This window comes from Callithrix jacchus, chromosome 5 (assembly GCF_049354715.1).
Source record: "Callithrix jacchus isolate 240 chromosome 5, calJac240_pri, whole genome shotgun sequence".
Taxonomy (NCBI): Eukaryota; Metazoa; Chordata; class Mammalia; order Primates; family Cebidae; genus Callithrix; species Callithrix jacchus.
In genome coordinates, this window is record NC_133506.1 from 23,434,670 (window position 1) to 23,459,610 (window position 24,941).

At 40.8% G+C, this 24,941-nt stretch overlaps 1 protein-coding gene across 18 annotated transcripts in view; it reads right to left on the minus strand.

Moving 5' to 3' along the window:
- The window catches only part of KIF16B (kinesin family member 16B), a 295,534-nt gene that overhangs the window by 54,024 nt on the left and 216,569 nt on the right, over positions 1 to 24,941 (minus strand). For 11 of the 18 annotated variants that reach the window (XM_008995790.4, XM_078371414.1, XM_003732816.5 and 8 more), the window contains one exon: positions 9,731 to 9,820. In XM_008995790.4, coding sequence (XP_008994038.1) covers positions 9,731 to 9,820 — 90 coding nt within the window. Of the gene's footprint in view, positions 1 to 7,949; positions 9,625 to 9,730; positions 9,821 to 21,747; positions 21,869 to 24,433; positions 24,574 to 24,941 lie in introns of those variants that run through there. The other 7 variants (XM_035298396.3, XM_054255226.2, XM_078371409.1 and 4 more) reach the window with 3 other exon arrangements.

The window sequence follows — 24,941 nt, forward strand, 5'->3', positions numbered from 1 at the left end:
ACATCAGAAAAACCCTTCTAGACATTGGTTTAGCCAAAGCCTTCATGACCAAGAACCCAAAAGCAAATGCAACAGTAAACAAAGATAAATAGATGGGACTCAATTAAACTAAAAAGCTTCTGCAGAGCAAAAGAAATAATCAGCAAACAGACAACCCACGGAGTGGAAGAAAATATTTGCAAACTATGTATTCGACAAAGAACTAATATCCAGAATCTATAAGAAACCCAAACAAATCGGCAAAAAACAAAAACCCAAACAATCCCATCAAAAAGTGGGCTAAGGACATGAATAGACAATTCTCAAAAGACGAGATGCAAATGGCCAACAAATAGGAAATAATGCTCAACATCACTAATGATCAGTTAAATGCAAATCAAACCCACAATGCCACACCACCTTACTCCTCTAAGAATGGCCATAATGAAAAAATAAAAAAAGTAATAGATGTTTGCATGGATGTGGTGAACAGGAAACACTGTTACAATTGCTGGTGGGAGTGTAAATGAGTATAACCACTATGGAAAATAGTATGGAGATTCTTTAAAGAACTGAAAGTAGATCTACCATTTGACCCAGCAAGTCTACTACTGGGTATCTACCCAGAAGAAAAGAAGTCATTATATGAAAAAGACACTTGCACACATATGTTTATAGCAGCACAATTCACAATGGCAAAAATATAGAATCAGCCCAAATGCCCATTAATCATTTTTCATTATGGCCATTCTTACAGAAGTAAATATGTGTGTGCGTGTGTGTGTGTGTGTGTGTATATATATACACACACACACATTTTCTTTATGTGTTACTATATATGTGTGTATGTGTGTGTACATATGTATACCCATATACATATATACACACATACATATGTAACATTTTATGTGTATGTATGTGTGTATATACATATATATGCATACACACATACATATGTACACACACACACACACACACACCATGGAATACTAATCAGCCATAAAAAGGAACAAAATAATGGCATTTGCAGCAACCTGGATGGAATCAGAGAACATTATCCTAAGTGAAGTAACTCAGGAATAGAAATCCAAACATCGTATGTTGTCACCCATAAGTGGGAGCTAAGCTATGAGGACACATGATACAATGAACTTTGAGGACTCAGGGGAAAGGGTGGGAGGGGGATGAGGGATGACAGAATACACATTGGGTACAGCGTATACTCTCAAGTGATAGGTGCACCAAAATCTCAGAATCACCACTAACCACTAAAGAACTTATCCATGCAACCAAACACCCCTGTTCCCCAAAAATCTGTTAAATAAAAAAAACAAATAATGCTCCCAAAATAGATGCAAAAGACAAGACAGGCAGTGTCTTAATCACTCGTCCAGAGAAAATCCTATGGAGGATTTTCTCCCAATTACACAATCCTGAGCCCCAAGTCAGATTTACTGAATAAGAAATTCCTTGCTGAGGACTGAGTCTGCATATTTTGGAAAAGCTTCCCAGGTAATTTGGATGCTCATTACGCCTCCACTCATCCTTGAAAGCAGTGATTTAAATGCTATTTATCTACCAGGTGAAGAGAATGGTGTGATACAAACCACACAGTGAAATACCTGGGCCTCTGATAATGTACAAGGTCAAGAAGCTGGCAGTATTCTATTTTTGTCTGCATAGCTGTTTGCTATTTAAAAATTCAAGGAGGCTGAGGGCCTGATGAAGCAACTGAATTTATCTAAGGCTTCCTGGGTGCTCCCTGTGGCTACGGTTGGTAGCATTATAATTTGGATGGTGAGTAGATTTGCAATTTTTATATTAAACTTGAAATTCTAGTAATAAAACTGTTTTAATGCATTTCAATAGTGGGTGGTAAATAGCTGTCCAAGACAAATACAAGGCCAGTAGCCAGATTCTTTTCATTTCTTTCTTTGGTGCTGCTCAGAAAATAAAAATGTGAGAAATAGTTCATCAGCACAAACTGAAAGTCCATCTACAAATTAAATAACCTGTTGCCTGTCCACTTTTTTCCCTCCTACTGGTATTTACTGGGCACCCAGAGAATGCCAGATGTGAGAGAACAATTGCTCAACACAGCAACTTTCCATTTTTACTGGAAGGCTCTCAAAATACTTTTCTCTCAGCTTTGTGGGGAGAAGGGAGCCCCCTAGGGATGTGGCTGATTGAGGCTGATTGTGTTAGAAACGTGGGGGACTCTAATGACTCACTGTGATAAATTAGTTAGATGAAGGCAGGCAACATGTAGCTTCCACTCTCCTGATGCACAGGCATCCCTTAGCACTTGTCTTGACTGTACATTTTAATATATGAAATGTCCCATTTTCAAAATTCATTCTCTTGTCCCTAAGCACAACAGCACAAACTGGTTTCAGAATCACTTAGCCAAGAATATCATAAAAAGACCCTTGATGATCAATTCCAATGCTTCATCTATTTCACTGTGAAATTTATGTCCTTGAGAGGTCAGGTGCCTTAGTCCGTTTGGGCTGCTATAACAAAATACCTTAAACTGGATAATTTATGAACAACAGAAACTTATTGCTCATAGTTCTGGATGCTGCAAAGTCCAAGATCAAGGAGCAAGCAGATTTAGTATCTGCTGAGGTCCTGTTATCCACAGATGGCGCCTTCTGAGTCCTCATGTGGCAGGGGCTGGGGGCAAGCTCCCTCAGGCACTAATCCCATTTATGAGGATCTCATGACCTAGTCACCTCCCAACGGCCCTATCTCTTAGTACCAACTAATTGTAGGTTAAAATTCAACACAATTTAGGAGGAACACAAACATTCAGTCCATGGCAGTGTTTATTAGGCTCTAGCATTTGAAAAGGAGGACTTCTTGTTAAATGTATGAAAATAAAGTCTTTAAAAAAAAAATCAGACAGGAGTTGGCATCTCGTAATCGCCTGGAAGCAGCAGCTCTCCCAGTGATCGCTAACCTTCTAGCCCCAGGTCATACAACTTGATTAAAATACCAGACCAGGCATCCAAATAGCGAGGGGGATACTAGTTCTTCACTAGCCATGCTAATGGATAAAGAGATGTGGTTTTAAAATTTTTTCTCTTCAGCTTGATCTGGGATTGTGATCTGGATCCATAGGTAAGCTTCATGGTGTTCACATGTTCAGACTGAAACAGTAACTCTATCTCCTCCTCGTAGAAACAAAAAGAGAACACTTCATAGCGCTTTGTTTCTGAGAATGTAACTTGATTGATATTTAAAAGCCTGACACTGATTTTAATAGAGTCAAAAATACATAGTTTTCATACAGAAAAAGCACCACAGAAATTATTTGCATGATAAAATTTCAAAGATCTGCTCTCTGGCAGATGCTGCATAATACTTCCTTGTTGCTTTCAATAACACATTGTATCTGAGGCTCTCACAGTCTTTTAAAAACTCGCTGTGGCATTATCATTTTAAAGACGTGAACTGGAAAACATAGGTTTAATTTTATTAAGATTCCATACAAGGTCAATGAAAGGGAGCAGAAAATGAATGCCAGAAGGAGCTATTATCTTGCATAATACATATCAATAAATGAAGAGGACAAATTAATTCAAAACAAAAGGGGAAATCCATTTAGAATCCAGAAGAAGCTGCTAAGATTAAAGAAAATGAATAAATAAAAATAAAACAATTTAAAAAACCTGAATAATGCAGCACCTCCAGTGAAGAACTCAGCCTACTCACACAGTCAATCTGAAGACAGAATGGGCATAACATTTGCATACGATTGAAGATCACGTGCAGCAAATCTGCTCTTCTTCAGTATTACAAAGCCCACAAAATTTAGGTTTTTTTTATTCATAAAATTTGTCCTCATACAATTAAAAAAAGGACTACGTTTTTCTTTGGTTTTTGCCTTTCCCCTGCTCTCAACCCTAACGTGCCAGAATCTTATGGAACCCAGTGTCCTTTTGTCTTCTTGGTTTATAAGTTCTGTTTGTAACAACCTTGAGTTGCCTCTATTTTATTCAGAGACGTATCTTATATCTAATAATCAACAACTCCTTACCACTTTCATTGGCTCATCACCCAAGTGTATATAAAGTATCCCTAAGGGGTCTTCATTTGACCAGCACATCATTCTCCTTAAGGAGACATTATAGAAAATAATTAACCAAATGAATATGAGTGACAGGGAGATTAGAAGGCTTAGTTGAATGATGGTTAAGGAATTCTTAAACCTGCTCACTGGGGTGATAGCTCACTGAGGTAGGCCTCTCAGTCTACCTAACTTCAGTGTATTCTTTACTGGTCTTGATTTTTGAGAAATGAAGTCTTTAAGAACATTTAAGCTATTATCAAATTTCTTCACAGAGAAAGTCTTACACATGAACCAGAAGATACATAGATACATTCAAGAATGTTCACAGAGCAGTAGTCACAACAGCAATAATTGGGAAACTGAAATGTCCATCAACGGGATTCTAGAAACCTGATAAGGTGACATGCCAAGTTTGTTACTAAGCAACACTGCTCATGCTCATAGTAAAAATGACAGACACCCCAGCTCCCTGCCCCATTAAGTTGCATCTGGACAGGGGGAATGACAGCTATCCGGTGGGAAGCCATAGCTTTAGGCTTCTCTGAGTGAGCAGACTGGTAACTCAGCAGGCTGCTGGGACTCTGGAAATTCTGCCTGTGGAGTTGTTCCAAGAAACACTGGCTCCCTTCTGGTATCGGATTCTAGGCCAGAGTGGTTCTCACATATGCCCACGTGGGGCTCACTCTGTGTACGTTCGCTATCACCCAGAGAAGTGAGGCAAGAAGCAGCTCTCAGATAGCTGAGTGGACTGCTCCAGAGACTGCTCAAGGGGACTTCTCCAAGCCTCTGCTCTGCTGGCTAGCAGTGTTTCTTGTCCTGTATCCTTCCCAGGGAACCTGATGCTGAGCATGGGCTTATGGGAGTTGTGAGTCTGAATGCATAGCTGGACCCAGGAGGACTTCCTGGTGAGGGTTGCAAATCATTGCTACTGAGGGTTACATTAAGAAGAACTTTTGCATTCCATGTATACATTATTGAATAATGTTAATCTTTTATAATGAACATGTAATTTATTATTGGAGGAAAAAGATTACTGAAAGAAAACAAATCTCCATCAAACTGTTTTAAAGGCATATCCCCCAAGAGACCATGGCCAAACTCCAGATGAAATGTGAATGAGCAGGGTATCATTTTAGACAAAGTTCCAAAAGACTATAGGCTATAACAAAAAGTAAAGTTTTAAGGTGACAGAAGAGTCTATCTTGGCAAGCATATTACAAATCCTGCGTATTTTGAATTCCAGTGTGCTTTTTAATATTTCTTAGCTTGATTAAAATTTTGGAGCCTTGTATGGCTAGGTAAATTTAATATGTGTCATTTAAAAATATACTATCATCAAACATTTTGCTACCCTTGCAATTAAGAGAGCCAGGACAGTCTTCTACTTCCATAGAAATAATGAGCCCAATCTAGTGAAGGAGTGAGTAAATGAAATATGTTCCCACTTGGCTATGAAATAGTCATCCATGAGAGGAAATTTTCAGAATCCTTTTGTATCAACTTTTTGGCCTTCCTGAAAGAGTTGGTTCTTTAGCAAATCAAGTGATTTCTCGGTTGCTGTCAGGCCAAACAGTCCACGTGGAGGTAGCAGATTAGCATTATTTACAGAGATGGTCATAATATAAGCACTAATGAGAGTGATAATAATTGACAAATACCTAATAAACATTGATTTCAAGTCCCAACAAACACTCAGCAAGTAAGACTACATGACGCTGAGCTGCTTAAGAGAAAAAAGAGCTTTACAGGAAAGAAGCGGATATTCAACTTAATTTTAAGCTTTATCTTGAAAATGTTAAATCAACAATGGTGTTGTGAGTAGAAATAAGATTTACTTAGATCTAGAATGACAGGCTGCTGTGTTTTTAGAAACAATTCTTTTTTCTCTTTTTTGGTTTAGAAACAGAAAGGAGAGTTCAACGGCCTGGGACTGGCTTCTACTCATCAGTTGTTTGACACAAAGCAAATTAGTCACATCTCCCGCTCTTCGGTGTTTGCCTCTGTAAAACGAAGAAGGTAACGGCTCCCACATTTCCAGTGATGTCAGAGAACCACATGAGATAAACAGCATGGCACCTGACCACGGTCAGCACCCTGTTAAGTGTCGGAGTTATGGCTATGGACACAGACAATGGCATGGCAAACCTCCGGGTCTGCTCCCTTCAACACATGGTGTTTGTTCTAGGAGCTTACTGCAAGGTTTCAAACCACCACTCCCATAGTCTGTTTTCCTTCAAATACATGCACACATGTTTGTGGGTTCTCCTTTATATATGACTTTTTTTTTGTCCTTATAAGAGAGTAATGATAAGCCACAAAATTAAACACAGGGAAAAGCAATTTCCATTCTTAGCTGTCATTGAGAGCCTAAGCCTGTCTTCAGGAAAAGGGCTTCTGTGAGCAGAAGTCATCTTTGAATAGAAATGGTCTGAAGTCTGAGACTTAGCTAGAAACTGAAGGAGAAATGAAAGGACTTTATCTAATTAGTGTAGAAGAAATTTTAAAAAAAGTCTTAATTATTCCTGATCCAAACAATAACTTGTATTTCTAAGAGAAAGTTCATAATATCTTTCTCCCTTAAAATTCAGGCTTATATCCTTCATCTCTCTTGATAGCTCCAGTTGGGTGTTTAAAAGTATCCTCCAATTCATGGCTAAAAAAGAATACTGGATTTGAGCTCTCTAGCGCTCCAACAATCCGTACTCAGTATGGCCACCAAAATGATCTTTTCAGAATATAAACAAAACCACTTTGTTACCAGGCTTCATACTGTCCAGTGGCTTCCAATGCACTAGGAATACAGTTCAAGGCTCCACATGATAAAGTCTCTTCCTACCTCTTTGCCCACATTCCTCTACCATCCTCATCACTTTTCCAGGTCTTTTTGTTTTCAGAACACACCAGACTTGGTCCCACTGCAGGGCTTTTGCACTTGCTCTTAGTGAGAGTTACAATGTACTCACCTCCAGATTTTCATGGCTGGCTCTTTCTCAACATTGTCAGCACAAATCCCACTCTTTCAGAAAAGTGTATCTGGCCTGCCCCACCTAAAGTAGCCCACTTCCCAGCTCTCATGCTGCACTATCACAATGCCTAGTTTTATTCACTTTATGCAAGCTGAAATTGCCTTATTTGTTTACTGTTTATTCTCTCTACTTCATTAGAAGAGGGAATGCACCTGTCTTATTCACACTGTATTCACCATGCAGAGTTTCTCAACACAGATGAGTGAATTAATGAATGACAATAATTTGATTTTCTTCATTTGAAGGTTAATTTTTAAAAACATGTTTAAAATATACCCCTTTTCCTCTTGAAAATACTCTTACATATGCAATAACTTCTGTTCATTCATTTTGCCCAGTACCAGGTGACTTCTTTGACTCAGAGGTTCACATCATTCTTAACTTTGGGTATGTTTTCTTCTATTATATCTTTAAAGATTGTTTCTGTTATATTCATTCTGGAGTTTTCTTTTAAACACAGATTAGATTTCTGTGCTGGTGCTTGGAAAACTCTTTTAAATATCTCTCAGCTAATATCTCAACTAGAATGCCACCTTGTCAGAAAGTCCAACCCTGAAATGACCTTGTACAAAAGTGTGCCCAACACCTTCTGCCCCACCATTCTTCATTGATATTTTTCATATAAGGCATGTAACTCACTTAAAATGGTAACTACAACACTGCATGCTTACTCTTAAAGTGATAGTTATTATTTTCTCCTTGTTTACTGTCAGTGTGCACCTTCTGTATATTTAAGATATACAGAAGAAAAACATTTTTGTCCTTGTCTACCAGAGTATTATTGGAATCTAGAAAAATGTGCCTACACAGATTGGGTTAAACTAATCAAAGAATCAATATAAAATAAATACACACTGGAATGAACGATGTGTGTGAATATATAAAGTCTGAGTCCTTTTATTTCACAGAAATTGCTTTTTATATTTGTATTGCTTTGGTAATTCAGTGACTTCAATTAAATATGCAAAATCTGTCCATTATTAAAATACTGACACAGTAACTTATAACCTAGTGGTTAATGAGCTACAAAGCTCACTTTAAAAACAAGCTGCTTTGTACATTTCATATGTACACAATACTTCTTTTAATTGTCAAAATGGATTTGAGACATGAAAGTTAAACTGCAGAAACAAACTTAGTAACTTGATTTTAATGTTACTACAGTTACTTCTGGAATGAAGCCTCTTGGAAATAAATTCCAACTTGAAGTTTCCTAAATGTTTAATAAAAGGCTAGTGTGACAGCTTAATAACAGAATTTCAGACATAGCTTAAGACATGGTTTGGATATGTATCCCCTCCAAATCCCATGTTGAAATATGATCCCCAGTGTTGGAGGTGGGGTCTAGTAGGAGGTGCTGGATCTTGGGGACAGCTTCCTCACAAATGGCTTGGTGGTATCCCGTGGTAATGAGTACCCTGAGATCTGATTATGAAAAAGAGTCTAGGACCTCCTCCTTTCTCCCTTGATCCCTCTCTCCCCATGTGACAGACTGGCTCCCCTTCATCTTCTGCCATGATTGGAAGCTTCCTGAGGCCCCCAGAAGTGGAGGCCAGCACTATGCTTCATGAACAGCCTATAGAACTGTATTCTTTTCTTCATAAATTACTCAGTCTCAGGTAATTCTTTATAGCAATGCAAACAAACTAACACAGCTTAATTCTACCTGAGCTCAAGATTCTTCTATACATCAGGGAACTATTTTATTTAAAAATAGTTATTTCTCTTTGTATCTTATATTAGATTTTTAAAAGAGCAGAAGCCATGAGAATGTTAAGGGAACATAATTTAACGTGACCCAAATTAGGGAACCAAATTTCTAACAAAATTATTTTTTAGAATGTCATTTAAAAAACAATAAAAATAGTGCTGAAAATGAATATCTTGTGAAAGCAGGCTAATTAGATAATGACTGTTGATCGATTTGTAGCCAGTTCAACCCAAAATTCCCAAAAAGTTGTACCTAAATAATGCTTCCTTTAGTTGAAGTAAAATCATCATCATCACTTGGAAAACACATTCATTCTAGAAATACTTTTCTTAAAATTATTTGATAAATGAGTGTTTGTTCAAAAAGAAAAAAAATGACTAACGCTTAATACCTTCTGGATATTTGATCTGATGCATGAAATGCTTTCTTGTCTCCAGATAACTCCACATTTTGTATCTACCCTTCCCTCTATGTTCAGTGGCAAAATAACTGTCATGGCTTGACTTCTCATTAAGTAGAAGACTAAGCATGAGTTTAGTCTTTCTTTTTTAAAGAAAAAAGTGTAAATCTGTATGAAGAAAAGTTATTTTACTTTTAATAGGTCTCATAATTGAGAAGTTATACATTAATTAAAATATTTATTTAAACGTAACCGTAACATTTATGAGAAGGATGGAGTTCACTTGCTGTCACTGTACTATCGCTTTCAAAATCTTGTGTTCAGAAGATGTTTAAATTGTGTAGAACAGAAATGGAACAGAGAATATAAATTTTAAAGTTATCTTTGAAGAAGGAGTAATTGAAATAAGACTTGATGACACTAATAACAGTATCTGAAAGAGAGAGAGAAACGGAGAGAGATAACACTGCTAATGCAATAAGCTCATTTACTTTTTAAAATGAACGCTCTTAATTGGAAAAAATAATTTCATGACTTACCTCTGCATACTTTAACTTCAATGTTTTATGCATTTCTCGAAAACGACTGTAACGCCTGAATACAGTCCATGTCTCATCTAGGACAGTAATCTATTAACCAGAAAAACCAAAATGAAGAAAAAGTCACTACAATTTTTTTTCCAAATAATTCAAAAATTAAATTAACGAAAAGTGATTAGCATGTAGAATTTCTCTAGAAATGAAAACAATCTAGCTGCATAAACACAACTTAGATATAATAAATGTACTTTACTTAAACGTGCCACTTGGGCTCTCAGATCTTGTTACAGGCAGCTTGTCTAGGTAAAGTGAGGGGCAGATGGTCATTTCTTAATTGGTTATAAAAAGTGTCCCTTTTTATAGAAACACTTTTAAGGACAAGGAGGTGGAAGAGGAAAAAATCTTACTGCATCTCAGTCATCGTTAGTTAATAACACAATGGTATATTTTGCTTTTTTTTCAGAGGGAGAATAATCAATCCAGGCTGACTGGAGTAGAAACTCTGTTGCACATCAGCTCACATATGAAAGGTCACAGTGACAAAAGGAGGCAGGTAGATCACATTGGCTTTTACAATCACACCTAAATCACAGGCCAATGAATATCCAATTCCTATCTCCACTTTCCACCTTTCTCTGAGCCGCAGACCCATGTACCCAACTTGGACTCATCTTTCTTTTCGTGTCACCCAGGAACCTCCAATTCAGTATGTCTAAAACCATACTCAACATATTCCCTCCAGTCCCAGCTCTGGTGCTCTCCATTTCAAAGCATTCTACCACCCCCTACTAAGCGATGCCAGCCAGAGACGCTGAGGTCATCCCTGACCTCCCTCCTCTTCCTATCCCTGCATTCAAGCAGTGCTAAGTCTTGCTCCTTTTGACTTCTAAACATTGCTTAGAACTTTATCCTTCCATCCTTTGCCATCAGCACCATTTGACTCTAGGCCATTAGGTCTCCTGTGGACCCTACAAGAGCACTGCCCAAATGTCCACCCCACATCTGCCCTCTCCAATCCCTTCTCTGCATGACTGACCAGATCTTTTAGAATTCAAATCGAATTATTTGATTTGGGAGGCAATCCTCCTTAAGGGTAGCTTCATGCTGCTCATAGAAAAAGACCTACATTTTTAACCTGCCCACAGCAGCATGTCTGCAGGCCTCTCCCGCTAGGTGCCTTCACGCTGCTGCACTCCCTGAAGGCACATATTCTCTGTACCTCAGGGCCTTTGCACGGGCCATGCTCCTGTTGGGAACTTAACTTGCACATAAGGGAAAGGCTCTTCTCAAGCACAATAATTCAGCCCAATTCTCCTGCATGTAAATTATAGGGCCATCAGTAGGAAAGAAGAAACAAGAATGAGAAAAGACACAGATGGGCAGCTTTGTAAGGAGGAATGAACTGGAGTCCCAGCCATTCTCTGATTCACTCACTTCCCAAAGTGGCAAATGAGATGGTATGGGGTGTATGAGGATGTACATTTTTACATTTTTCATCATTCTGGTTCTATATGCTTTTTTCACAATAACTTTTCAATTCTGCCAGGCTTCTTATGAGTTTCCTTGAAAAAGACATTTTCCATAAGAAAACAAAAGTAAGCGTATTTACAGAAAATCCTTACAAACAAAAGTGCGGGTGCTCTGCAGCCGCAGTGAGCATTTAAGGCTGGTAAGTACGTCACTTGAGCTTGGGAAACCCTGCTCCTGGCTGCCAGGCTGGTTGGCCTTCCTCTCTGGCTTTCTCCTCCTCAGCAGACCCCACTGATGTACTGAGAGCAAGACCAGCACAATCAGCAAGGATGGCCACAGCTCAACAACCCACAGCCTTGGGTGGACACAAACCAGGTGGCAAATACAAAACTGGAGCACGAGTGGGCCCTTCTACTTTTTGAAGTGGCATGCCGCAGCCTGCTTACCCGGAAAAGCCCAGGAAGTTAATGGAACCACGCCATGACCTAGGGGTAGTAAGACGCACAATGAGACTGTTTCACAAGTGAGACTGTACTATACTGGGACTTGGGATTCCTCAGAAAGCCACCTTCAGAAGCCTAGGTTTCTTGCATTCCTCAGATTCTAATGTTTCCAGCTCTCTTCCGTCTCCTGAAATGCTTTCATTGCACTTCTTGGACTCAGGAACAGTCATCAGCAAACTCCCCCAAAACCTCAGCCTCTTCTGGAACATCCTCTTCATCTTTGCTCTAACTAGAAGCTGGCTCTCCCATAAGGAAGCACTTCCCTGGCAATACTCTCCAGCAGGGGCTGTCTTCTCCCACTCATCAGCCAGCCATGCTGGGATGGGGGTCAATACTTGTTCTTCACTCCGTTTTCCAAATCACTGCTCCTCTATCTTAGAAAGGATAGATATCTTCTAAGGCACTATGCTCACAGAGCAGAAATCTCTCAGGCCCTGTCTCCTCCTTGCATGCAGCCATTCACCCTGGTTGCTTCCTCGATTCCTTGAAGGTTTAGAGAGTGCTCACAGTCATCTGCTTCCCTACTGATCCTGCATGATTCTTGGTAATTTCATTCATCACACAAATGATACCTCCAACACCCTGACCTCTAACGTCCTTTTACCTCTGCCCTGGTTTCTCCCTCACTCAACTTGAAAACCATGAGAAATTCTCATAAGTACAAAACCTCAAGTCTGTCCCACTCTTGAAATTCTCTGGACAAAAATAAACCACAACTCTTGTTAAAACCAACTGTCTGCTCACTCCCTGCCTGCACCTGCCCAGCAGAATGGGGCTGAGGAATAACACACCCCACCAAACAGACGGATCTCATTTTAAAGTCACAATTCCCACTGTCAAGTCTGCTCTGATGACACCCACCAGTCACGCCATGTTTTCCAATTCTGTGCACTCTTCCATTCTCTTACAAAATGATTACTCCTCTTTGTCCTCAAGTCTTCACCACCTCTCTCCTGTCTTCTCAGCTGACAGCCTTAAGTCCTATTTCACTGAGAAAACAGAAGGAATCAAAGGAACACTTCCACAAACGCCCTTGCCCACCATCATGTCCTGCCCCTCATCTTTTCTCCTGCTTCCAGGCATGAGATCTGTCAGTGCTCCTGGTTAAGGCCAACTCCCTGGAATGCTGGGTTCCAACTCCTTTGGCTTTCTGAAAGTCACCACAATTAACAATTTTCTCTCCACTCTCCTGCACCCACATAGCCTCCTTTCTATCATATAACTACAAAAGCATTTAAATATACAATTATTTCTCTCATCTTAAACTCTCATCTTGACTCCCCCCTTCCCTTCCATCTACCATTCCATTTCTGTCTTTTCCATTAAATCAAATTTCCTTGAAAAAGTGTATTCCTGATGTCATCCATTTCATCTCATTATTCCCTGGATCCACTCAAATCTACTCACCATTCCACCCAAACTACTCTTACCAAGGTCAACAACGATTTCTGTGTGGCTAAATCCACTGGTCCACGTGTGGTTTTGATTATACCTGGTCTATGGGAGGGATCTGACACAGCTGTCCGATCCACTGGACCACGTGTGGTTTTGATTGTACTTGGTCTATGGGAGGGATCTGACACAGCTGTCTGATCCACTGGTCCACGTGTGGTTTTGATTGTACCTGGTCTATGGGAGGGATCTGACACAGCTGTCTGATCCACTGGTCCACGTGTAGTTTTGATTGTACTTGGTCTATGGGAGGGATCTGACACAGCTGTCTGATCCACTGGTCCATGTGTGGTTTTGATTGTACTTGGTCTATGGGAGGGATCTGACACAGCTGTCTGATCCACTGGTCCATGTGTAGTTTTGATTGTACCTGGTCTATGGGAGGGATCTGACACAGCTGTCCGATCCACTGGACCACGTGTGGTTTTGATTGTACTTGGTCTATGGGAGGGATCTGACACAGCTGTCTGATCCACTGGTTCACATGTGGTTTTGATTGTACTTGGTCTATGGGAGGGATCTGACACAGCTGTCCGATCCACTGGTCCATGTGTAGTTTTGATTGTACTTGGTCTATGGGAGGGATCTGACACAGCTGTCCGATCCACTGGTCCATGTGTAGTTTTGATTGTACCTGGTCTATGGGAGGGATCTGACACAGCTGTCTGATCCACTGGTCCACATGTGGTTTTGATTGTACCTGGTCTATGGGAGGGATCTGACACAGCTGTCTGATCCACTGGTCCCCGTGTGGTTTTGATTGTACTTGGTCTATGGGAGGGATCTGACACAGCTGTCCGATCCACTGGTCAACATGTGGTTTTGATTGTACTTGGTCTATGGGAGGGATCTGACACAGCTGTCTGATCCACTGGTCCATGTGTGGTTTTGATTGTACTTGGTCTATGGGAGGGATCTGACACAGCTGTCTGATCCACTGGTCCACATGTGGTTTTGATTGTACTTGGTCTATGGGAGGGATCTGACACAGCTGTCTGATCCACTGGTCCATGTGTAGTTTTGATTGTACCTGGTCTATGGGAGGGATCTGACACAGCTGTCTGATAACGTCTCCTCCTTCAACATCTTTTGCATTCATTTCAGCTTCCAGGTTGCTACACTCTTAGCTTAGTTTTCCCTTCATCTGCGATTTCTCATCTCCCCGACCTCTAAACATCAGCGTGCTCCAGGACTTAATCGTTGAGAACATGTTTTATTTTCTACCCGCACTCGCACTCACTGCTTTGGTGACCTCATCCCATCTCACAGCATAAATTTGCATGTGGATGACTCCCTGGATGCCCGCACCTCTCTCCTGAACCCAGACTCATATATTCTATTGCCTACTTGACATGCTGGCCTACTCGGATGTCTAATATGCATCTCACCCTTACCATGGCTGCACTTACCACAATTAATATCACCCAAACCTGCTCCCCTTCCCCATCTCAGTAACTGACAATGCTATTCTTCTCCCTGTTACATGCAAAAACTCTGGCATCATCCTTGATGTGTGTCTTTCTCTTTCACACCTCACATGCAGTCAGTGAATCCCTTCCTGCCAAACTTCCAAAGCAGAATGAGAAAATGACCATTTCTCACTCTCTCCACTGTGCGTATGTTGGTCAAACACCATCATCTCTTGCCTGGATTATTTTTAACAGCCTCCTTAGTCGGTCTCTTTGCTTATAGTCTTGTATCCTTCTCACCTTTGCCTTCATTTTTTTTTTTTCTCAACATAGGCGCCTAAGTGATCTTGTTAACAATTAAGTATGAAGGAACCATTTCTTTGCTCATATGGAGCATCCTTATAAGGTGTCCCATCTGACTCGGGGTACAAGTTTGAGTTCTTCCACTGACCTCTAAGGATTTCTAAAATCTGTCTCCTCCCTGGCTCTTCCCCAACCACTGACTCCCTTGCTCATCTAGGATACACCGATCCTACTATACAGCAAGTATGGCCTTAGAGACATTGTATGTGCTTTCCCTCTATCTGGAATTCTCGTTTCCCAAGTTTGCCCATGACTAGTTCCCTCATTTCCTTTAAGTCTTCGCTCAAAAGTCACTTTCTTAGTGATGTCCTTCTTGGATATCCTATCTAAAATTGCATCCTCTCTTTCCCATTCAACACTGCTTACGCTTCTTCCCTAACTTATTTTTCTACTTAGCACTTCTGATTTTATAACACAGTCTAGATTTACTAATTTACCTTGTTTCTTTTCTCACTCCCTGACTAGAATATAAACTCTAAGAAGAGCTAAGATGTTTATCTCTTGGTCACTGTACCTTAGAAGAGAACTTGACACATCGCAGGCATTCTGAAGAGTTGGTATAGGGAGCCCCCAGATGGACTTGTCTTAAATTTACTCTGCCTCTTAGTGACAATGAATCAGCAATGCCTTTTTAAAATCTCTGTGCAGGCCTCAAACAAAATCCGGATAAAGGAACTGGACGCTCAGCTTGTGGGGCTTTAGCCTATGGATTTTTCCTCTTTGTTGCTTTCACAGTTAACTAATGTTGCACCACTTTTTTGAAATCCCAGAAGAGGGAAATGGTACTTCAAACCTGCCTCACAATTTTGGGTATTGTTCTTCTTTCTCACAGTGGCCCCAGGACAGTGTCCTTATAAGTGATACCAACTTCTCTAATGAAATGCATATACCAAATGCTGGGGAGAACATGATAAGGTGTCCCATCTCACTCAGGGCACGAGTTATATACCCTGACATAGCTAAGTGATATCCTAGGCAATAGCTATAAAAGGCATTTGGGCATAAGATGACAAGACAGCAAGAAAAAGATAAAATCCCCATCTAAGTATCTTCCCCCAAAAGCATCCAATACACCTCCTTCTGCCTTAATCCCACTCCTCACCCCCTAGTACTTATAATAGAAGGTGGGATGCTACCATTGTGTGTGTGTAGAGCTGGGAGGAGAGAAAACGATGGCCCAATGTGAAAAGAACTTAGGTTCCCCAAAGCTATCTTTGTACGTGTACAGTAAAGTCCACAGTTAACATCATCAGTAGCTTCCTGGAAACTAACTTTAGGCAAAACATATAGCCAAACCAAGTTTTCTCATCAACACTGTAAAAAAATGATGCTGAATGAAATGATGTCATTTGAGGACCTGCTATAAGAAACTGCAACTGATTGCTTAAAGTTGCAGTTTCCAAGAACCTAACAATGATGTTATGAACTTACTGTATTCCTCTGAATTGGGCTTAATGAGGTCAGTAAAGGTATCAGAGGAGTCTTTTTGTGACTCTTCTGGTGACTCCAGGAATCCTACCATTAATGACAGAGAGGGGACTCTCTAGAACCATTAACACTGTATGTATAATAAGGTCTCAAAAATGATGAACAATGAAGATCATTACTGGCATCTTCCGGGTAGTGATTTTTGCCTCTTATCTTACTTGATATTTTAATAAAGTACATACAGACCTCAATGACTTCTGCCCTCGATATTTCAATTTACTGTCTAAACCGATGGTTAACAGCCTCAGCAGCACTAGGGCACTTGTTAGAAATGCATGCTTTGAGGTCTCACCCACAGCCCCTGCATCAGAAACTCCGGGTCGGGGTCCAGCAGTCTGTTCTGATGCAATGCAGCGGACGCAATGCAGGTTAAGGTGCGAGCAGCCTGGCTGTAAACCACTGGTCATGTCCCTCCAAAATTAGATGTCCTACTACCCTCCCAGGCCAAAGCCCTTACGCAGTATTTAGGGACTTTCCTAGGCAATCCCAGCCCCCAGAGAACTAAAAATCTCACACTCCAGACAACGTGTCAATAAAGAAATAGGGCATATTCATAGGTCTTCTGAAGGGTCTTCTCAACGGCCTCCTCAACCACACACCTGTTTCTGCACCTGCTCGGCCCCCAGGTGCAGAAAAATTGTCCAAACCACAATTTTTCCCTGAGCAGCAGCCTCATTCCCACTCCCTTCTCCCTGGAAGAATCACTTATTCCATCCCCTCCATGATTCCTTTTAGTTCACACCATGATTAGAACACACAGCACAGGGTTACATAATGTTGTACTACTTGATTTATATCACTACCATTATTTATATATATCTCTAATTATGAGATTTTAAGCCTTCTAAGGGAATAAGCCATTTGTCTTTGGTAGTAACTGGGGTGGGCTGGGTGGACTTGCATTGTAGAGATACACATTTACTGAGCATCCACCATGTGGCTTGTACCAAATTAGATGCCAGTATTTTTCAGAGAGACATATTTGAGGTTATTTTACTTTTCAAATTAGTAAGAGTTTTTTTCTGAGAGACATCAGAAATTTTTACAGACATCAGTATTTTTCTGAGAGACATATTTGAGGTTATTTTACTTTTCAAATTAGTAAGAGTTCAGGCTTGACCTCAGTTGGAAAAATAGAACTCATAGCCTACTGGAGTCTTGGATGCTGTTATTCTGTTCTGGTGGTTTCATTAAGGTTCACATGAATCAAAGATTATTGAATTAGTTCCAATACTATGACTTTTTAAAAAACTGCAGAGAATATGGTGCGTTCTCAATATATTTGTAACAGGAGCTCCTAGTAAGGCATGGGAGATTTAAACATTCTTCATTCTTGTGATTTCCACCTGAATTCAGGCTAAATATAGGGACTAGCAAGGCTTAAGCTTCCCAATGTATAGATAATACATTTGAATATCCCCCATCTATCAATGAAACAAGATGAAGATGATGAAGATAAATATCACCAGCAGTCATCTCAGAAGTGGTAGGCAAGGCAACTGCATGTATGATCACCCCACAGAAAAATGGTTAAATCGTTTCCCTTGAATAGAAAGACCCCATGCCTAGAGTTCATAGGAAGCTTGAGAAAAAATATACAGAAAGGCAAAATGAAGAGACAAAATTAAACCCTTCTGTTCCAAATTAAAATTGGGTATGGAATGGGGTGCTGATGCAGAGAGGAGAACAGAAGATCAGTCCAACAAATACGTCAGACCAAAACACTTAATGATTTTATTTAATGTTGAGAACGCAAGGTGTCATTACTGCATATATTTGAGGAGCAAATTCATTACTTCTCTCCCTCTGAATGATCTCACTGATACAAATCCTTCTTTCCTGGGCCATAAAATGATCAGGCGCAACTTAAGCACCATAAACATGTCCTCGAGATGGACTGCACTTACTTATAAACAATTCTCAATTGAGTGCTTCCCAAAAATTTATGTTATATACTTACTTTGCTGGTTTAAGGACTGTCAGTGTTAAGATGTGTCATCAGTAGATCTTTGGTTATGTATATCTAGCGGTGTACAGAGGAGAACCAACAGTTTTTCATTCAAGGAATCATACTCCAACTGGCTCCCTTTAAACAGTTACTTATAGAGTTCTCTTCAGTAATTTTTTTTAAACAACACATAGGGGAGCTACCTCAAACATTAAAAAAAAATCCTTGTAATTTGTAACTGTATAGAAGAAATGGTCTAATATTAACCTAATACATACTAAAAAAGGTTTTGTCCAATTTTTGCAAAATAAAGTTTAGGCAGTGACATACGATGAACATGTCTGAGCAAACGGGAAATATATTCCTAATGAACATGCCGATGTGTCACAGCACCAAGCGTTAGTGCATAAGGTTTAATTAAAATCTCCTTGCATACTACAGAAAATGAAAACTAATACACACTCTCCCAGCTGGTGTGCCTCACAGTGGAAGAGACAAGATGCTCCACGGGGTAGAGAAAGAAACTACTGGTACTTCCATTTCTCTCTCTCTCTCTTTTTTTTAATCTTATTCTTTCTACATCTCTACTTCTGAAAGTGTGTTCTAATAAACAGTATGTATGGTTAGTAAATGCTATGCTATCTAAATAGATAAAAATCAATATCATGGGTGTGCCAGCTCAATAACTTTTTCAGTGATTGCTAGCTATGTGTGATTTTTAAAGTTTAGGCTCTGCTACTCTAAGCTGTGGCTGGTAAAAGATACGTGCAGAAAGGCCTCATTGTTTCCAAGAGAGCAGAGTCTAATTCATTAACTAATTCTACTGAACGTCTTACGCAGCAACATAACTATGATGATGTTTGAGAAAACATGAAATATATTCCAAATGTATGGATCTGTATAGTAACAAGCAGTAGTGCATTAGATTTAATTAAAATCTCTCAGACAACTGATGCAAATGGTACTAGCCAGAAGTGGTAAAAGAACCAACGCCCCATTAATCACAGCAATATCCCAGAGAGATTATAGGCTGCCATCTGATTGCTCCTCATTGTGATCTGCCTCTGCCATCCCCAAATCTTTCTGAGGACAGACAGTGCCAGTGCTTTCTGATTTCTGTGGGCATGCATGCCCCATAGATGCGGACTCTGCCTCACTGTCTTCACTGTGACCTCTTCCTGGTTTCCTAGCTTACTTCCTTCCTCTCAGATCAATTACCGATGCTGGACACCAGGTCAGTCCTCCTGTCACTGGGAGACCGGCACCTCAAAATCCCTGACTCCCTAGGCCTTCTGGTGGGGCCCATCCGAACAATCCCCCAAACTGAGTGCCTGTGGTGTCTATCTGCTCTCCTGGGTGCTGCCCTGCACTGCTGAAGATGGCCCCCTAGGAGAGCAGAATGGATTTACAATACAGGTATGCCATTTTAGCTCAGCAGTCACTCCTACTTGGAAATTCTTCGAAATTCTATTCTCTGTGACGAGCAATTCAAAATGTTCTAGATTTTTCAATCTTCACAGTGATCTTGGTTTACTGAGGTGATTACAGTCACCTAAGATCAACTCCCTGAGTACCCTTTCAGCACATTGCAAAATGATGCTGTCACTACATTCATTTTCCTTCCTTCAAAACCTCTCCATCCTCACTTAATTTTCCTGATTCGTTTGTAGAAGTGAGAGGAGGGCCCCTTTTCGAGGCTAGCCTCCTTCTGTACTGCTTCCTATTACCAACTCATCACTCGTCCTTTTCTACCCTCAGGCCTCTGTCTTTGTTGTTTCCATTGCCCAGAATACCTCCTCTCTCATCTGCACTCACTGAAATCCACCCATCGGTCTCAAGCCAGCGAACGTGTACAGCTGCCGTGACGTTTCCGATTATGCCTCCATGAGCCCGCTGGCTCCGTGCTACTCTATTTTTCTCATGTGTTTCATTCCCACACTGAGTTGTCTCCTGAAAGGATGAACTGCTTATTCATCTTTTCTATTCCTCAGTAACATGATGCTTTTAGTATGGTGTTTAAAAAATTATATTACCGGTACCAAATATTTGTTAATAAGAGAATAAATAACGGAGATCATGGCACTCACAGCCTCTTTTCAATATGCATCTTTCTATTACATTTTCTAATTACTTTTTCATTCTGAACTGTGGGCAGCAGACTGACCTGCATTATAGTCCTTTTCTGACTTATCTGTAACTGTTTAAAGGTTTTAGAAAGTAGACATTAAGGGACATAAATAAGAGGGCATATTGTAAAGCAAAGAAAAAGAAAATCTCATTTACCAAATTCCATTTAAAGAGAACATTAATTTAGAAAAAATACTGTGATAAACAATTTTGGGGTAGGTAGGTATGAGGCTCCTAAAAGACACATTAAGAAACAACAAATACGTCTCTAAGTTGCCTTCCGGAGGGTGGGTCCTGTTAACCTACCAGTCTGGGGATAAAGGCTGAGCAATGAGGCTGGAGCTGAATTCCTAGGCTTAGTAAGGCGGCAGCACTTGGAGCTCCCAGGAATATCCAGGCAGGAGGAATGGAAAGGCTGGTACTCTTGGGAGAACACAGTAGTCTATTGGGGTATTTTAAGTTATTTGCTCTGAGATATGCAATGTATCCCCTCCTTTGGCTCCATTCGGGACACTTTGGGAATATTCACAGGCTTCTTCTAGGGAACCCAAAGAAGGGCAGAGCTCTGCAGCAAGGTGGGGGCAAAGGCAAAGAGACTTGGTCAGCAGCCATCCAGGGACACAAGGCAAGGGAACAGCTGCCATCTGGACCATGTCAGATTAGCAAGTGTGCAAGCAGTTCCTAATCCAAGCAGGCTTCCCCTCTCCATTGCAGTGGGCCCTGTGACCCTGAAGCTTGACCAACTGCAGAAATTCTTTCTCAAAGGCACTTGAGGGAAGAAGCTGGGCCGCTGCAGGAAAGGCCTGGTTCTAAAGATGGTACACTGCACACGGAAAGGGCAGTCTAATGCCAGACTTCGATCTGCCCATCTGTGGTAACACAAATGGGAGGCATATGGAGCTTGGAGAGTGATGATTCCTGAAAGTAGGAGAGCCATGCAAATAGGAGATTCTACAGCCAACTGATGCAGGAAAATCTCAGACACCCTTCCACGCAGGTGCATCACCGACGAGTACAGAAAGTGCCTCAGAGCCTCAGGCTTGTGAACCTAGTCCAAACCAGGTGTGCTAGGAAGCAATGAGCCTAGTGATTGACTCCCCACACTCGAGATAGCTAAGAAGTGCTGCTAAGGCCAACAGGGCTTTCCAGCTGGCCCAAATCCTGCCTTCTGCAATAACCAGAAATAATGACTCCCCCATGCTTTAACTTCAGCAGCTTCAAAATAGGCTGAAATACCCCTTACTTTAGTATACTTACTTCACAGGGTAGTTTGAAGGTAAATTTGATAGAATATGTGAAGGCCCTGAGATTCTGGAAGATGGAGGCCTTTAAATCCAAGATTGTTACTGACAAAGTGCTTCCCCTTCTGCCAACACCTCTGTGGAGCAGGTGAGGAATAGAGGGAGTTATTGTACTTTAGCATGCTGGGAAATTGCAAGAACGACAGTCTAAGCAATTTTCCTTTAAATTACCCAGATATTTGGAGGCAAAACAAGGAATGTAAACTCTCCACCAGCCACCATGGGAGAATAAAATAATGAAAAGCGCTGAATTAACTCTGACTTGGTTACTGACTTTAGCCCAGTAATGTATTAATTGTGTGATTTGGGATAAATTACTAAATTCTTTCAGGTCCTGATTTCTTTATCTGTAAAATGCACTACTGATACTTAATCTGCAGATGAACTAAAAAAATGTGAAGAGCGTAGGCAGTGCTGGGACACTCCATAGACAGTGACTCCTGGCCCTGTGATCTGATTCTTAAAAAGGTATTATACTATCCACTATTGAAATGTAAGTGTCTTTGCGGGTAGCAACTGTAAAAAGGAAAGTTCAAACAATTTTGTGATTTTTAAAATAAATTTCATTCTAGGAAGAGATGCAAAACTCCCCAAATTTGGAAACTAAGGAAGGAGGAATATTAATATAGTCTTATAATGGAAAAACAGAAATTTGGGTGAAATAGAAATTTAAGGCATGACCGTAAAGTGATGACTGCTTTTCTTCTATGCCTGCAACCCAATCTCATTTTTTCTAAGTCATTTCTTACATAGACACCCTTTACTTTGTGAAGATAAATATGGCTGTCCTTGCAAGGAAGGGCAATATAAAAGATCAGTTGGTTTGTGTGAAAACTGGGGAAGAAATAAAATTTTTTTTTTCACTTTTCAGTAGAAGACTGAAAGTTTGCAAAAAGATGGGAGGGTGACAAATCTTAAAAAATCTTAGGCTAAAATGTGACTCTTCAAGTCTTAATGTAATTACTTTCACTTGCTATTTCTGTTTAAAAATAGTACAGAATCTGAAGATTTAAATCTAGATGGACACGGCACAAGCAACACTCCATTTGTCTCAGCTGTGCTAATATACGTGTAGGGAGACAATCCATAAGTTACTAATGAGCATAGATTCAGATGCCAACATTCTGCACTTACTGAACATCTATATTTTATCAAGTAGGGAGTATTTCCAAAAGATATGTCTGTACATAGTTTATCTAATAGACTGGAATGGCTCTTATGTCTGTCCTGCCAAGTAAAGAGAAATTTCTCTGACTGCAAGTGTGATTGTTTCAACTCCCAAACTGTACTTTTTTGGGCATTTCTTCTTCATACTTCCTGGCAGGCCTATCTACCATAAAATTCTTCAGGTTTACCAAAGCCTCAACCATAGCCCCAATTTACAAAATGCCCATGACTTGGTCAGAATTCAAGGCAAAAAGTTAAAACGTACACAAAGATAACAGATTTTGAAAACAGGAAAGGATTTGAAAATGGTCACTATGTCCAGGGCAATACTAAATTGCAGCCTCATCTTATAAATGTATAGAAAGCAGTGATATCTGGAAGGTACATTAAAATGAGTAAGTAAGGGAACAAGTATGACTCAACCCACTTAGACCTGACACGAACAGTAGGTATCTGGATCTACTGACTGTGTGGCCTTGGGCAAGTCATTCATTAATTCCCTAACTTGTGAAATATGAATATACCCCATTTTAGTACATTCTCCAAATTTGTGGAAATGTCTAGCAAAATGCCTGGGGTAAAGAAAAAACGCTTGATAGATGTTAGCTTCTTTCCTTGAAGAGCTGCAATTGCCTATAGACAGAGGTTAGTCAGGGACAAAATATGGTGAGGTCCAGGGTGTGGATGGTAAGAGAGAGCACAGCGTGAGTCTACTGTACTATCTGAGAACATCCAATGTGCTCCAGAGGATGGATGCAGCCAATTAGTGTTAAACATAGCTAGTAAATAAGTTAGACGCTCATGAGGTATAGGCACACCTCACAGGATGTGTCAAAACAGATTTAGGCCAGTCAGCAAGTAGCCTGTGAGGTACAACAAAATTCCTAAGGCGTGCAAGACGTGTTAAACATAGGCCACAGGTTGATAATCTGTAAGACATGCCAATGACAGAATAATTAAAAAAAAAAAAAACAGAGGCCGGGCGTGGTGGCTCACGCCCGTAATCCCAGCACATTGGGAGGCCAAGGAGGGTAGATCAGGAGGTCAAGAGATTGAGACCATCCTGGTCAACATGGTGAAACCCCATCTCTACTAAAAATACAAAAAATTAGCTGGGCGTGGTGGAGCGTGCCTGTAATCCCAGCTACTCAGGAAGCTGAGGCAGGAGAATTGCCTGAACCCAGGAGGCGGAGGTTGCGGTGAGCCGAGATCGCGCCATTGCACTCCAGGCTGGGTAACAAGAGCAAAACTCCGTCTCAAAAAAAAAATGAAAACAAAAACAAAGAAACATGATGGAACAGACGAGAATGTTAGGGACAGAAAGGGAGGGAAATGCTACATCTTGACAAGCATCCTCCAGGATGACAGCTAAGTACCCCCTGAACTGACCACCCTTGATGACAACCAGCCTGGTCCCATCCTGGTACCACATGTGCTCTACTGGAGAAGTACAGGTGAAACCCAGGGTTGCTCACCGCAGGTGGCTGGCCATGTGTGCCTGTGCCTGCTTCCTTTCATGGAGATGGTGCAGTGGCTCTGGGCACCCTTTGTCTGCCATGGTTCCTTGTCCAAAACTCCACTCTGGTCCTTGTAAGCACATAGTAAGTAGGAAAGGCTGAGATGACAGAGAGAGGACAGGTGAACTAGTTGTGACCAGGGGTCAGATAGAACACTTGGCTCACCTGCTTGCCCACCCTCAGGGTACCACCTACCCCTCCTTCCTCTAGGTGTCTGTGTGCTTTTGAATGCTCTATGAGCCTTTCCGTATGGTGCAGTTGGACTCTGAGGGTCCCTGGAGGCTACCACATCATCAAGGTGATTTTCCATGACAAGAAATCCCAAGTTCTATGACCAAGTGGAGACCACACACCTGCCCTAAGAGGAGCTGCTGTTCTGCCCTGAGAGTGCTGCCTTGCAGGAATGTCGGCCCCAGTTCCTGCTTCTACTGACTTTTCACAGGATCCTGGCAAATCTGTGTTTCTA